The 14137-nt window shown below is 41.6% G+C and overlaps 1 protein-coding gene across 1 annotated transcript in view; it reads left to right on the forward strand.

Annotated features, from left to right (window-relative positions):
- Positions 1-14137, forward strand: part of LOC146817857 (amine sulfotransferase-like) — a 627446-nt gene that overhangs the window by 234894 nt on the left and 378415 nt on the right. Inside the window, exon 3 of the mRNA XM_085611340.1 lies at positions 8484-8692. Within this exon, the coding sequence (XP_085467466.1) occupies positions 8484-8692 (209 nt within the window). The remainder of the gene's footprint in view (positions 1-8483; positions 8693-14137) is intronic.

Below are 14137 nucleotides of genomic sequence, written 5' to 3' on the forward strand. Positions count from 1 at the left end.
CGACGGCGGCTTCGGTTGATTCCTAAGGATCAGGCTGTAACTCAACGAAATTTTGAAAGCGATTTTTTAGAAGCTCAGCATCAACAGCAAGATCCAATTCAAGCACAAGTTTCGACGGCGCCCTCTATACTTGTAAGCTCTTTGAATGTAGTGGGAAAAACTATGCCCAGGTTAAATTCCTTGACTCAAGAAGTGACAGATAAAGACAGAAGGATTGTGATGGATACCTCGGTGAGCCGGATGTTATCCCAGCCTCAGCCACAATCTCAGCTTCAACCTCAATTGAGAGCTCAAGGACAAGCACTGCCAGAAGCTGCGCCGGCTCCGTACGAGTATTGGAACTGATGGTCTGCTAAGCAATTCCTGTCAGAATATGGAGACCAGGGGGGCTTTCCAGTTAGACATCAGGGACATGCTTAATTTAATCCTGGAAGAGGTCCGTGAAATGAAAAAAACATAGCAAATGGAAATCGCTCCTTTGCATCAGAGACTGGGAAAAATTGAAGAAGCAATGACCGGACTTCCCATTAGATTGCAGGAAGCGGAAGCTAGAATATCTGTATTGGAGGATCAAATGAATATGGCTATGGGAGAGGCAAAAGAGGCAGCCAAAAGGAAGAACTACCTCGAGAATAAACTGGAGGAGCTTGAAAATCACTCTCGGAGGTCCAACCTCCGGATTGTCGGGGTTCCGGAAGGGATAGAAGGCTGCCATCCCCTCCCATGGGTAAATTCATTTATCAAACAGCATGTACTGCCTGAGTTTGAAGGCGACCTCACCATTACAAGAGCCCGCCGAGTCCCAGTGCAACCTTTTCCAAGCTCCACGATACCAAGAACTATCTTGCTGAACTTTGCAGATTTCCGTATAAAGGAGAGGATTTTGACAAAAGCTATCCAGCAGAGACAGTTTTTTGTGAACGAGACTAATAAGTGTCACATATTCTCCGATATGACTGCTGCTGCTGCTCACAGGAGAAAATAATTTGTTGAAATTTTGCATTTGTTTAAAGCTCATGGCGCGCAAGCATCAATCGCCCAGCAGTCAAAACTGAGAGTTTTAGTCAAAGATAAGTTCTTTATGTTTTCTGACCGTGAAGAGGCCCAGGCTTTGCTAAAAGATTTCAGCAGGGTCGAGCGGTTGAATATTGAATATTGGGATATATATAGAGCTACCAGTAGTAATGGCAATATTAAGGGTGACCTCTTTAGAGATACTGCTGGGTTGGTTAGGAAATGTATCTACTGATAGACCACTGTCAATTGTAATTAAGAATATTGTTGCAATCGGTTTTTATTTAGATTAACCTTTCGGTAAATGAAAAAAGGGGTCCCCTATACTTAGCGTGTAGACTATGGTACAAATTTAGATTATTTTTTCTTTTTCGTATTGTTGGGAGGCATGGGGTTAGCAGGGTCACTCAGGGTGTAATGTCATGACACCCAGATGGGAGGGGTGAAATGTGGGAAGCATGCACAGACGGGCCTTTCCCACATTTCAAGGGGTGGGTAATTTTTTTCAGGGGTGGGAAGGGAGGCACAGCATGAAAAAAAGCACGAGCAGAAGGTTCTGAAGGTATAGGTATAAGTAAGACACAAGAAAGGGTCAATTATGGAAACCAGTAAATGTAGGATCCTATCAGTCAATACTAATGGCATACTAAATAAAATGAAATATGGCGCTCTTATTAGATGGTTATCCTCATTAAATCCCCAAGTTTTGTTTTTACAGGAGACACACTTGAAATCTAATTCTCCAAAACTTTTTATACCTAAGATTTTTTCGAAAGTTTTTTTTTGCATCTTCGGGTTTTTCGGTTAGAGGGGTAGCAATATACTTTTCTAGTAAACTTCCCTGGGAATTCATGCAGTACATAGGGACATTCATGGGAGGTGGTTATTGGTAGTAGCTAAGTTACAGGGTAAAACGTTAGATTTTATAAATTATTATGGTCCGATGACATTGTACCCTTAACTCAAATTAATGATCTACTGATAGGATCCCCCGGACAGGTGGTATTTGGTGGGGATTTTAATTACATACAGGATATAAGGAAAGATACCTCGAATAAAAACAAAAAACAACTAAAACCAAATACAAAAAAAATAATGGGAACTATTATACAAGAATATCAATTGGTGGACCCATGGCGGGAAGTCAATTTAGACAAGGAATTCTACACCTGCTATTCACACCGTTTTCGGACGGCATCTTGAATAAAAAAAATTCTCACCTCCGGATCCCTTCAGATTCAAGATGCTGGCATAGGCTGTAACTCTTTTTCAGACCATGCTTATGTTGGGATAGAAATGGTGCTTGAGGGAAGAAGTAGGGAACGTCCCAGGTGGCAGCTGGATTGTCTCTTTCTGCAAAAATGAGGATTGGGTTCAGGGATTTAGAAAATGGATTTTGGAATACTTCCAGATTAATGAGAGTACGGCTGCCCCCTTTTCAGTATGGAGGGGTTTAAGGCAGCAGCCCGTTGACAGATAATAGCCTATATGGCCGCCCAGTCCAATACCCGGAGGACTAAGATAACTCAATTGCAAACTGAAGTAGATCGGGAATATGCTCTCCAACTTCAGCTTCTTCCAAATCTATATGTGCAGGCAAGAACAGCGCTGAGGGACTTTTTCACTTTAGAAGAGGTTTGCAACACACGAATATTCCAACAGAGGTTCTACGAAGAAAGTCAGTTAATCGGTAAATTGTTGGCAAATTCCACTAGGAAAAAACAAGAATCAGCCACAATAACCAGAATTTTAGATCCTCGTACTGGTCAAGAAATAATTAACAGTAGAGATACTTCACAGACTTTCGTGGACCATTTTCATCAGCTGTACTCTGAGTATTTAGCGGAGGAGGAGCAAATCCAGGAATACTTCATAAATATGAATGTCCCCAAGCTATCAGATAGCCGGATTGGAGAACTAGGAAGGGAAGTAGAGGTTGCCGAAATCTTAGCAGCTATTAAATCAACAGCCGGGGCAAAAGCTTGTGGGCAGGACGGCTTCCGTATCGAGTTTTATAAAGTATTTTTAAAAGAACTTGCTACCACGTTGAAAAATGTATTTAATTTTGTTAAACAGGGTGGCGAAGTCCAAGATGTTTTTAAAGAAGCAATAATTGTTTCTTTTGTTAAAGAAGATAAACCGACTGAAGAGGTAAATTCATATAGGCCTATCAGTCTGTTGAATTCTGACTATAAACTCTTGATGAAGGTATGGGCAGAACGTTTATTTCTTGGGCGGCAAGTAAAAATCCATAGAGATCACACCGGCTTCATTGCCGGTAGATCAATGGCGACCAACACCCAGTTTTTAATTCATGCGTTGGATCATTTCAATACAAATTCAATCCCGGCCAGTATAGTAATGGTTGACGCGGAGAAAGCCTTTGACCTTGTGAATTGGAAAACCTTGGTTTTCACCTTGGGTCGGTTTGGGTTTCCTGCACAAGTAGTTAATATGTTATGCAACATCTACCAGGGGGCCACTGCCCAGATCATAATTAACTTAAACTGTGCAGGAACCATAAATATAAACCGCGGAACCAGGCAGGGCTGCCCGCTTTCGCCATTACTTTTTACTTTTTTTATAGAACCTCTGGTTTTAAAAATACGAACTAATGCTGCTATCCAACCCCCGATACCTGGTATGACTAAACTAAAACTCTTTGCTGATGACATTATTTTATATCTGACTCCCGATAGAGAGAACCTCGAAACAGCTCTGAGGGAATTTTCAGAGTTTGAGCAAATAGGCGGGTACAAACTAAATGCCAATAAAAAGGAGGTTCTCGCTCTTAATGCTGATTTGAACTTTTTTCCACCTTGTCTAAAGATACAAGCAACAAAAATTGATCCTATAAGATATCTTGGGATATATGTATCTAATCAGTATCATCAGTGATTTGAATTGAATTATCTAAAAATGAAGGGCAAGATCACAAAGCTGCTGGAACAATGGACATTACTCCCCCTATCGATAGAGGGTAGAGTTTCATTGATTGAAATGTCCATACTCCCGCTGCACATTTTTTTATTTTCTAATGTCCCGATTAAAAAAAAATCAGTCCTACTTTAATGAAATTGATACTTTACTCAGGGAATTCATTTGGGGTAGGAAAGCTTTGAGGGTTAAATTGAACGTGGTCCAATTACCCATAGTACAAGGGAGCTTAGCGCTGCCTCACCTGAGAACTTATTATGAGGCCGCCTTTTTAGATTTAGTGTCTGAATTAATGGGATCCAATTTTACTAGCGACAGCTTTTTTATGGACAAAATGACACAAGATATTGGATCACTAACCCCAGTATTTTTAAAAACTTCTAAACTTCCAAAAAAGACATGTTATAAGACTTTAAAAGATTATTTTTTTAGACTCCAGTCCTTTTTTAAAAAGATGGGCTCATCTGGTCTTCAGTATTTAAAATTAAGAGAATGTACGAGTCTCGGCCCCCAGTTGCAATGTAGACATATAAGTATTTGGGAAGGCTGTGGACTCTCAGAGTTAAGGCATTTTATAATTCAAAATAGGCCGATCTCCTGGCAAGAAATAGCGGCACAGGCGGAAGGCCATCAGAAGACGACCTTTCTTGAGTATTTACACGTTGTTCATCTGCTAACAAATACCAGTGGTATTTTGGGCACCCCTAACCAATTTGTGGTAGCCCTCTATGGGGCCAATGTTAAAGGAGTGGGAAACTGGTATAGGCTGTTACACAAGCAGGGACAGGCTTCCGTGATAGAGACACACTTGGATAAAATAACTCGGGAGACCGGATGTAGGCTGGATGGGAAGGAATGGTAGTCTATGTGCCTTCTAGGAAGTAAATCTTTGTGTGCCGCAAATTTTAAAAGGATGGCCTTTTTATCATGATGGCTTTCTTATTTAACTCCGGCCGCTTAAAAAAAAAAGATTTCCAGGCACAGAAAATAGGTGCTTTCGCTGCCAAATAGATGGGGAGGGCGGGTGGCACCATACTTTTTTTGCATGTTCAGGACTTTTTTGGGAGGCAGTTTTTTCAGATATTGGGCAAGCAGTCCGTAAGAGTATTTTGCTCGAAGCTGAAGCTGCCTTGTTTGGTATCAGTAGAGATGAAAAGATACTATCCGAACCCGAAAAAGACTTTATTTCTTGTATGGTGGCTCGCTCTCTAATTTTGCAGAATTGGAAATCTAGGGAAGCATTTTCTCATCTGAAATGGTTCAACAAAATGAAAAGAACCCAAAAATTTGAGGAAGCCTATGCTAGGAGGGTAGGAGCTATTAAAACATTTGAATAAAATTGGAAGTTTTTCAATGAACTGGAAACATTTAAAGAGAGATCATAGCACCAGGGTTGGTAAATTAATGTAGCAGCTTGTTACTAAAATGCATCAGCACTTTTTCTAATCGCACTTTAGCAGCACTAGCACTTTAATAGTTTTAGCACTTAATAGAATGCATTTTGCACTGTTGTCAATGTTGTGAGGAACTGCTATAGCCACAGATCCTCGTTGTATTTATGTCGGCTTTAGGCGATAAGATGGCACTAGCACTTTATTGGCATTGCACTTAAGATGTATTAGGAATTTTCCTTAATGCTGCTGCTGTGTTTATGTATTGTCCGGCTGTCATTTAGATTCTCTGTAGAAATTGGTTTTAATGAAAATGCTTTTTCTAGTATACCATGTAATTTTCGAACCGAATGCTCTGCTCAATAAAAGTTTTTTAAAAAAGAGATTAAATTAAAAGCATCAGCCTAACCCAAAAAGGCAGTCAAAAAGCATGCAAATCATAGGCAGTCCCAATTAAATATCTACACCATCTGTGAACTTATTACCTAATATAGATTGAAGGCATGCAAACAGAGGGAGATTAGGTGAAGTGCAAAGAACAAGTAAACAATCGTATGCTCGTATAATATAGGAAGCATGTTATACGTTTGTCTGAACGTACCTGCCCTGCAGATTCGAGTCAGGAGACCACAACAGTAGTGTGAGATGTTTTATCCAGTGTCTCTAAATAAGTGTCTCCTGTCCATGCAGTTTAGGTGGCACTGGGGCTAATCTCATGGAGCAATGCAACACCTCTTTCCACCTTTGTGTGCTCACCAGTGCCCCCAGCAACACCTTTGACGATGAACCCATCAGGGCCCTGAAGCAGGGTAGAGCATTAAAGGCTGAAAGCCATAGGAGAGGCACCTCTCCTGTTGAAGCTGAGCTCATCATCCCTACTGGCCGAACTCATGGCTGCTTCTCTGTCCTTCAAATAGAAGAAATGTGCTGCAGTTTCTCCACAAAGTGATCTTTAAGTTTGTAGCATAATTAAAAAATCATCTGAGGGTCCCTACAGGCTACTGAAAGTTTGTCCTAACCTGGGACCATACTGCCAAGGAGAGGCCTGATTAGTTTACACCAATGGCTACCTTTTAGACCTGTCAGTATTTGGATGGTCTTCCCAAGAGTGACCAGCAAGGTAATGGATGCACATTAATTTAAAAGCTAGCACCAATCTAAAGAAGAAGTGAAGGGTTATAGTGTCTTTAGGTAGGGGTAGACACAGAGACCAATGTGATGTCAGCAATTATCCCAGAAGACACACCTAAGGCCAGTAAGTCTTAGGTCTGTGGTTCCTGGTCAGTAAAAATACATTTCACTGTGAGCTGCAAAACAGTCTGCTGAGTGGAAAGTCATTAATGTGTGTAGCAGAAGTCCGTATGAGGTTGAGCTCTGCACCTATGTTTTTGTTATGAAAAACCAGGGGTTGGACTCAGGGCTGAAAGAGAGGCTTGGAGAAAGATGAGTTTCATGCCTCGTGGAAGAAATGAAAGTTACAGACACACCTAATATCAGTCAGCAATTGACCCAAAAGACACACCTAAGACCAGTAAGTCTTAGGTCTGAAGTTCTTGGTCAGTACAAATACATTTCACTGTGAGCTGCAAGACAATCTACTGAGTGGAAACTCCTAAACACAGGTAGCAGAAGTCTGTATGGTTTTAGAGCACTGCACCCACGTTTTTGTAGTGAAAACTGGGGGTGCGACTCAGGGCTAAAAGAGAGGCTTGGAAACGATGAGCTCCAAGCCTCGTGGATGAAATGAAAGTTGCAGAAAGACATGCATGCGGCCTATGGCGCTGAGTGAAACTGAAACAAGAGAACAAGTCAAACAAATGAAAGACACCTATTCAGATAGCAAACAAAAACTTTTGACTAACCAATTAATCTTTCTAACTGAAATGCCAGCACTTGAAAAACAAGCACAGCACAAGCGCTGTGCAGGCAAAACCTAAAAAACGTAATTCCACAAGAGCGTATGAAACAGTACTTGAGCCATGGGACACTGATAAAAAAATCACACAAAAGAAATAACAGGAAATAGTAGGCTACAGCAAATAGAAATGGAGGAAAATTAAGTGGCAAGCACACCAACCAATGAAAAGAAAGTACAGGATGTAAGCCCTTTTAAAATGTACATTAAATATATTAGTTTTCACAAGCACAGCGCAAAACCTAAAATGTAACTCCCTGAATGCAAGCAGTAGAAAGGCACAAGCCATCCAATCAGAAAACAGGTAGGAAGATATACTCTAATGTCAAGTCAAAAACAAATACAGGCACATGCATCAACCATTTTCGCAAGCGCAAACTGTGCGATTCGCAAAAATCCACCATTTGCGCCTGCAAAAAGGACATTTGCGATGCATCAAGGTTCAAGGCACTCGCAATTTGAGGATTCACAATTATTTGCGATTTCTCAAATTGAGATAGCATTTCAGGATTAGCAATTTGCGATTCCTTAAATGTAATGCAAGAACCACTTTCGAATAGCGATTTCGCTAATAGGGTGCGCAAATTACCATGAAGTCGAACTTGATGGTAATTTGCAAAAACTTTAAGAAAAAAGGAACTTTAGTTTCATGTTGCACACACACATGCCCTTGGGGCATGTGTGTGTGCAACATGGGTGCACATCACTATTTCACTATTTCAGGGGTGCAACAGGGTGTCATTTTGACACCCTTGAAATTGCATGCGGAACCTCTTGGTACTCGCAAAATGCGCATGCAATCTCTCATTCATTGCTATGGGCCTGTATGCCCATAGGAATGAATGGGGAGCCATTCCTTAATTGCAAGTCGCAATTTGCAAGTCGCAATTAAGGAATTTGTAGGAATAGCTATTTTCTCAGCGATTCCTACATGCATAGGCATTTGCGCTTCCTTATTAGCGAATCCTTATTTTTCGCTAATAAGAAATCGCAAATGGCATGTTTGATGCATGTGCCTGATAGGGAGAAACGCTATCAAATAAGGAGCAGAGAAATTAGTTAAGCAAGAAAGTCATCCAATCAAGAACAAGGGACTGATCCAAATCCCACTATATGTAGATATTGTTATGTGTTAGTGGCAATAGAACAGCTAAAGATGTCCAGAAGTGATACCCAAAAAATAAATAAATACCATAATGACATACTGTTTTATTATACTATTGAAGGAACCACATGGACACAACAGATTCTAAGTTCGATTTATCATGAAGGGCATCTCAACAAAACTGAAAACATCGAAACAGTTGATCGAATGCCTTGGATTGAATATAATATGAGAAAAGTGGATATTGAGCAGATTCCGTCGCCTCGCCTTTTGACAACGCACCTGCCACATTATTTGACTCCGAAAGGGCTCAAAAACAAAAAAGCTAAGGTATGAAATATTGCATTAATTACTGCATGTTCCTTGTTATTGCCTTGGATGCCTTTACCCTTATAAAAATCATCATGCTTCCTTGAGTATCTACTGCGCTGTGTTTCCTTTTGAAAGTGGGCTTTTTTGGTTTCACTGTAAAAGAATTGCATTAACTCAAAATAACGGCACATTAACTTAAAATATGTTGAGTTCCCAGAAACGGACTGCCTGTGGCGTTACCACAGAATCAAAATACCTGTTGCTATTCAGAGAAAAAAAATATTCCAACTGCATTGGGTGGGAGAACAAAAAAGCCCAGGACTGCAACCGCGAAGAGAGAAAAATGAAGCTTGTTGCCAGTGGCTCCAATGAACCAACCTGCCCCCAAGGAGCTCACACTCACCAACCTACCCCTGCATCCCGTGGCCTAAAGCAACTCCCAGACAATCATCCAAAAGCATTCCTGTCCGTCCTCCTGCAGGCCAATTGAATCATTGCTGGCTGGCCTCTTTATCCAGCTGTGCGAGCCATTCTCATCTGCCCCCATCACTGAGGGATTTCTGTTTGTCCCCTTTATCGGGGTATTCCCACTTCCCCAGCCCCCATTCGAATTGAGGTGTTCATGTCTACTCCTCACTTCTCCAGGGAGGGTCGATCAGGAAGCATCCCCACGATTGTGTTAAGAACTTAAAAAACTGTGAATGATGATTTGTGTGTGCGCGTTTATGCATTGCGTGTGTGTCTAAGAGAGAGACACCATGTGAAGTGTGTATGAGTGCTCCTCCCATTACCTACTATATGACAGTGATGGCAAATTTGACAACTTGATCCTTTCATCTTGCGGGGGGCTGAACCGCTGGCCGGGCTCTGCTCCGCCGTTCTGCTTGGCCGGGTTTGACTCCGCCGAGTCTCCATCTGCGATCCCTGGCCTACCTGTGGCTTCTTCCTGCTTGGGGGTGTATTTCGGGCCGGGATTTGCTCCGCCGCTCTCTTTGGCCGGGCTTGGCTCCGCCATACTGGGACTACATCAACCCTGACTGCGCCGAGGACGCCGCAAACGCCATCCGTAAGCGCCAGGAGGCGCATAAAGGACTGTTTGGGGCCGAGTTCCTTGTGATCCTTTCATCTTGCTGGGGGCTGAACCGCTGGCCGGGCTCTGCTCCGCCGTTCTGCTTGGCCGGGTTTGACTCCGCCGAGTCTCCATCTGTGATCCCTGGCCTACCTGCGGCTGTTTCCTGCTTGAGGGTGTATTTCGGGCCGGGCTTTGCTCCGCCGCTCTCTTTGGCCGGGCTTGGCTCCGCCATACTGGGACTACATCTCCCATCAACCCTGACTGCGCCGAGGACGGCGCAAACGCCATCCGTAAGCGCCAGGAGGCTCATAAAGGACTGTTTGGAACCTCGTCCCACGGGACGCACGCAGGATGCACCGGGAGAAGCCCGGGACAAGGGCGGGACAGTCTTAGGTAGTCAAAGGCCAGAAAAGGCTGGGCTGGGCCACCTCTCTGATGCCCGCATGCAATTGGACATGTCAACGTAACACTGCCGAAAGGTACCGACTTAGTAAAATTGCTTAAAGTGTATAAACTCTGTTATTGACATTATCTTCCAATTCAGAGTGAAAGACAGAGTATTGGCTTTACTGTAAAATGGCAAGGAGACGGGCGAATAAACCCCTGATGGACAAAACATGTAATACCATAGATACATATTTAGTTAAAGCTGTTAGTGCTTTATCAGAAGAGATCAATCGTACGGAGAGACGCCTGTCCACAGGGTTTAGTACAATGCTCGGTGACATGTCTAGTGATGAATTAATTTTGGCTAATGAAGAAAGATTAACTACCTCTGAATTTCCTTCAATTATAAGAGATGGGTCTGTTGATGCTGAGGACGTGAATGATACTGTAGACGAGCACTCTCGTATTTCTCGTATTTCTAACACACCCATTGTATTGATTGTCTCCCCTAACGTTCCCTCACCTCCTCTGCCAAAAACTATTGCACAGAAAAAGAAAATAAATGGCCAAGGGAACTCTAAGGTAAAGAAAGATAAGAGATACCCTACACGGGGGGTTCTAGCTAATACAATTAAAGATTTAGCCCCTGAAAATGTGTCGAATATAATATCTGCAGAAGTCATTTTTGATAAACTAATTGAACTACTTAGGCCACTTCATGATAGAATAGATAATATAGCTAAGGAAGTTCATAAATTACATGGTAGTTTTGAGAAAATATATGCAAGTATGGAGAAGGGCAGTTTGAGGACAGCTATCTGCAGGGAGGATCTAATTTTGGCCACCGATAGCAGTAGCAATCCCCCAACAGTTAATGTAACTAATCAGACAGAGAGACTCCTGTAGGGAATCAAACTTATAGCCAAGTGTTGAAGGAAAATCTAATGCAGAGCAAAGCAAAACATGCTACTTTTTTAAATTGTGGCAAAGATCAAAGGGAGAAATTACCTGCAGGGGTTAGTAACCCCCCGGCAACAGATATCAATAGAACAGACAACATGGATTTTTTACTTTCTGAAACAAACAAAACACCGTCCTCTATTGATTTACCCCCTGAATGTGGGGCATATGTGGCAGTCTTAGTGAATGTACTTAAGTTAAGAAAGGACCAGCGGGAAAATTATGATGCACTTTAAAATAAAACCTTGCATTGGTTGTCTAACAACTGCGGTTTCCCGTTGTCAGGGGCTAACCAGATATTGTTAACGCAACGGGTAAGATGGATAGGCCCTCTGAATAAAAAATTTGAAGGAGATTATATTATTATTAATTTTAAGTCCCCCGTTTGGGTGAAGAATACCTTAGGGAATGCTCCACCACCGTCCCCTCGAGAGTACAATATGACTCTCTTGCCATTGGGTTATTTTTATAGGCACCTAATGTTGAGTAGGAATCAGGGTAATTTAACTCACAACCTCCCTTTCCCTAACCAAGCATTATCATTAGCGCAATCATCATTCTGTATAAATGTTCCTTTATATTACAGATATCAGGCACTAAATTCTTTGGAAGATAACGACTGACTTGTGTTAGCTGATGGAATAGGGCAGGTATCCAATTTAATAGGGACCGACGATGCCATAGCACAAGGAGCAGCATTAGAGGCTGGGCTGTCATTCTCTCTGCCCATAGTACAAGAAGTTTATAATAAGTCCTATTGTAATATGGTTGTACATGTAGGCAGTGAACTGCAAGAAATAACTAGGGAGGGGCAGTCTGAAACTTGAGATGACAGCAAGTGCTGCAATATTAGAGCCTTTACTTGAGGACAGCTCAAATAATTTACACTTGAGGAGTAAGCCTATTACGGCAGGCGTTAATGAAGGATATACAATTGTGACATGGAACGTAGCAGGTCTTAAAAGGAAACTAGATACGCCGTTTTGGAAAGATTTTATTACTTCTAATTATGATATAATTTGTTTACAAGAGACCTGGCATAGAGATCCAATTTTTGTAGAGGGATACACCTCAAATCGGATTAATGCTATTGATTCCAGGTCAGGAAGGGCTAAGGGTGGCCTGTTGATTCTCGTTTCCAATAAACTTGTGGAATGCAAAATTAAAAGCTGTATAACAATAGATTCCCACTGCCAGCTTATGAGGCTTCAATTCCATAAGGGCAGAGACCTGCTCCTAGTTAATTACTATAATAACATTTTTAATGGTGATAGGGGGAGTGTAATTTACAAAATGGAAATAGAAATTGAGAGGGCATTGTCAGAACCAAATACACAAGCTATTATCCTTTGGGTCGGCGATTTTAATATCCAAGTGTGTCCGTTGGCCCAAACAAAAATTTGTGGATTCTCGAAAGGCCATAACGTGGAGGATAGTGCTGACCATGTGCACTTCCCACACGGTGAATATGGTACAGCTCTAAATTCTTTAATAGCTAAGTTCGATCTCGAACTTCTGAGTTGTACCGTGACCAGGGATAACATTAAATGCCCAACATTTACAGGCAGGAATGCCGCTACTAGCATTGACCACGTTTTGATTTCGTGTAATACTGATTATGCCAATTTATGGATTACAGAACAGGCTGTTAGCGATCACAACAGCATTTCATTAACATTACTATGCTGGGGGAAAAGACAACTAAATAACACTAACATTAATATTACCCCCACAAGAGCAAATGGCATGAGGATCAAATGGTCAGGCGTTGACCCCCAGAAAATACAAAAGGAAGTGATTGTTAAATGTAGACAGGAAATAGATCACTGTCTTAGCGAAGAGTTAAATCGAACACTCCTGATTCCTAGCTTCCTTAAAATAACCAAGATTATAAAGGATCTTTTCACCAAGAATTACAGTGCAACAAAAAAATTACACATAGGATGGTTCAATAGGAATTGTACCCAGGCCTTATATAGCCTGAAGTTAGCACTAGGAATTAAGCCACGTAATAAAATAAACATACAAGAATTACGTTCTAAATATAAACGGACTATTGAAGCCCGTAAAAAAGAAATTCAAGGAGAAGCATGGGATAAACTTAGTTTAGCTGCAGCAACTAATAATAGCAAACTATTCTGGGAGACAGTAAATAGTCCTTTTTTAAAAGATGATTGCCAACCAGAAATAACCTCGTATGTAAACTGTAATGCCCGGATTGAACATTTTACTAACATTTTTAACCCAGATAGGATTGACAATAGCTTTTCCATTGATTCTACCTGGCCCGTTTTACCACTACTGATAAATATTGATGAAGTATATGAAGGACTAGCGGATAGCAAAGGAGGCAAAGCCCCAGGGCCGGATGGGGTTCCTATTGATTTGTATAAGAATGAAATTAATCTATGGGCCCCGATTTTAACTAGGATTTTTAATGCCGCTGTAGAAGATCATGTCCTGCCATCTTGGTGACATTCATTAATTATCCCCCTTTTTAAAAAAGGTTCTAAATTAGAAGCTTGCAATTACCGGCCAATATCGCTATTAGACTCATCTATTAAGGTAATGAGTAGGATTCTGTTGAAAAGGCTAGATTCCTGGGCCTTAGACAACAAAATCCTTTCACAAGCCCAATATGGGTTTAGGAAGGGTTTAGGTACACTGCAACAGTGTGTCAACCTTGATTTGCTTATTAGCAAGTACACTTTAGCGAAAGGGGGTAACCTGTTCTTATGTTTTGCCGATTTAAGTAGGGCGTTTGATCTTGTGGATCATTCTATACTGTGGCGCATACTACTGGATACTGGCGCCCCTAAAGAAATCGTTTATTTCTTGGCAAGACTGTACGAACGTCTATCCAGTAGAGTGCGCTATGGGACCGCAGGTGAATGTACCCCGTTTTTTAACGTTAAAAGGGGCATCCGTCAGGCTTGCGTTCTGGCCCCACTTTTGTTCTCATTGTTCATTAACCAAGTGGATGCAACCTTAAAAGAGTTACCCGCAGATGCCCCCCTGATAGAAGGCCAGGCTGTCCCAATTTT

This window comes from Triturus cristatus, chromosome 6, assembly GCF_964204655.1.
Source record: "Triturus cristatus chromosome 6, aTriCri1.1, whole genome shotgun sequence".
Taxonomy (NCBI): domain Eukaryota; kingdom Metazoa; phylum Chordata; class Amphibia; order Caudata; family Salamandridae; genus Triturus; species Triturus cristatus.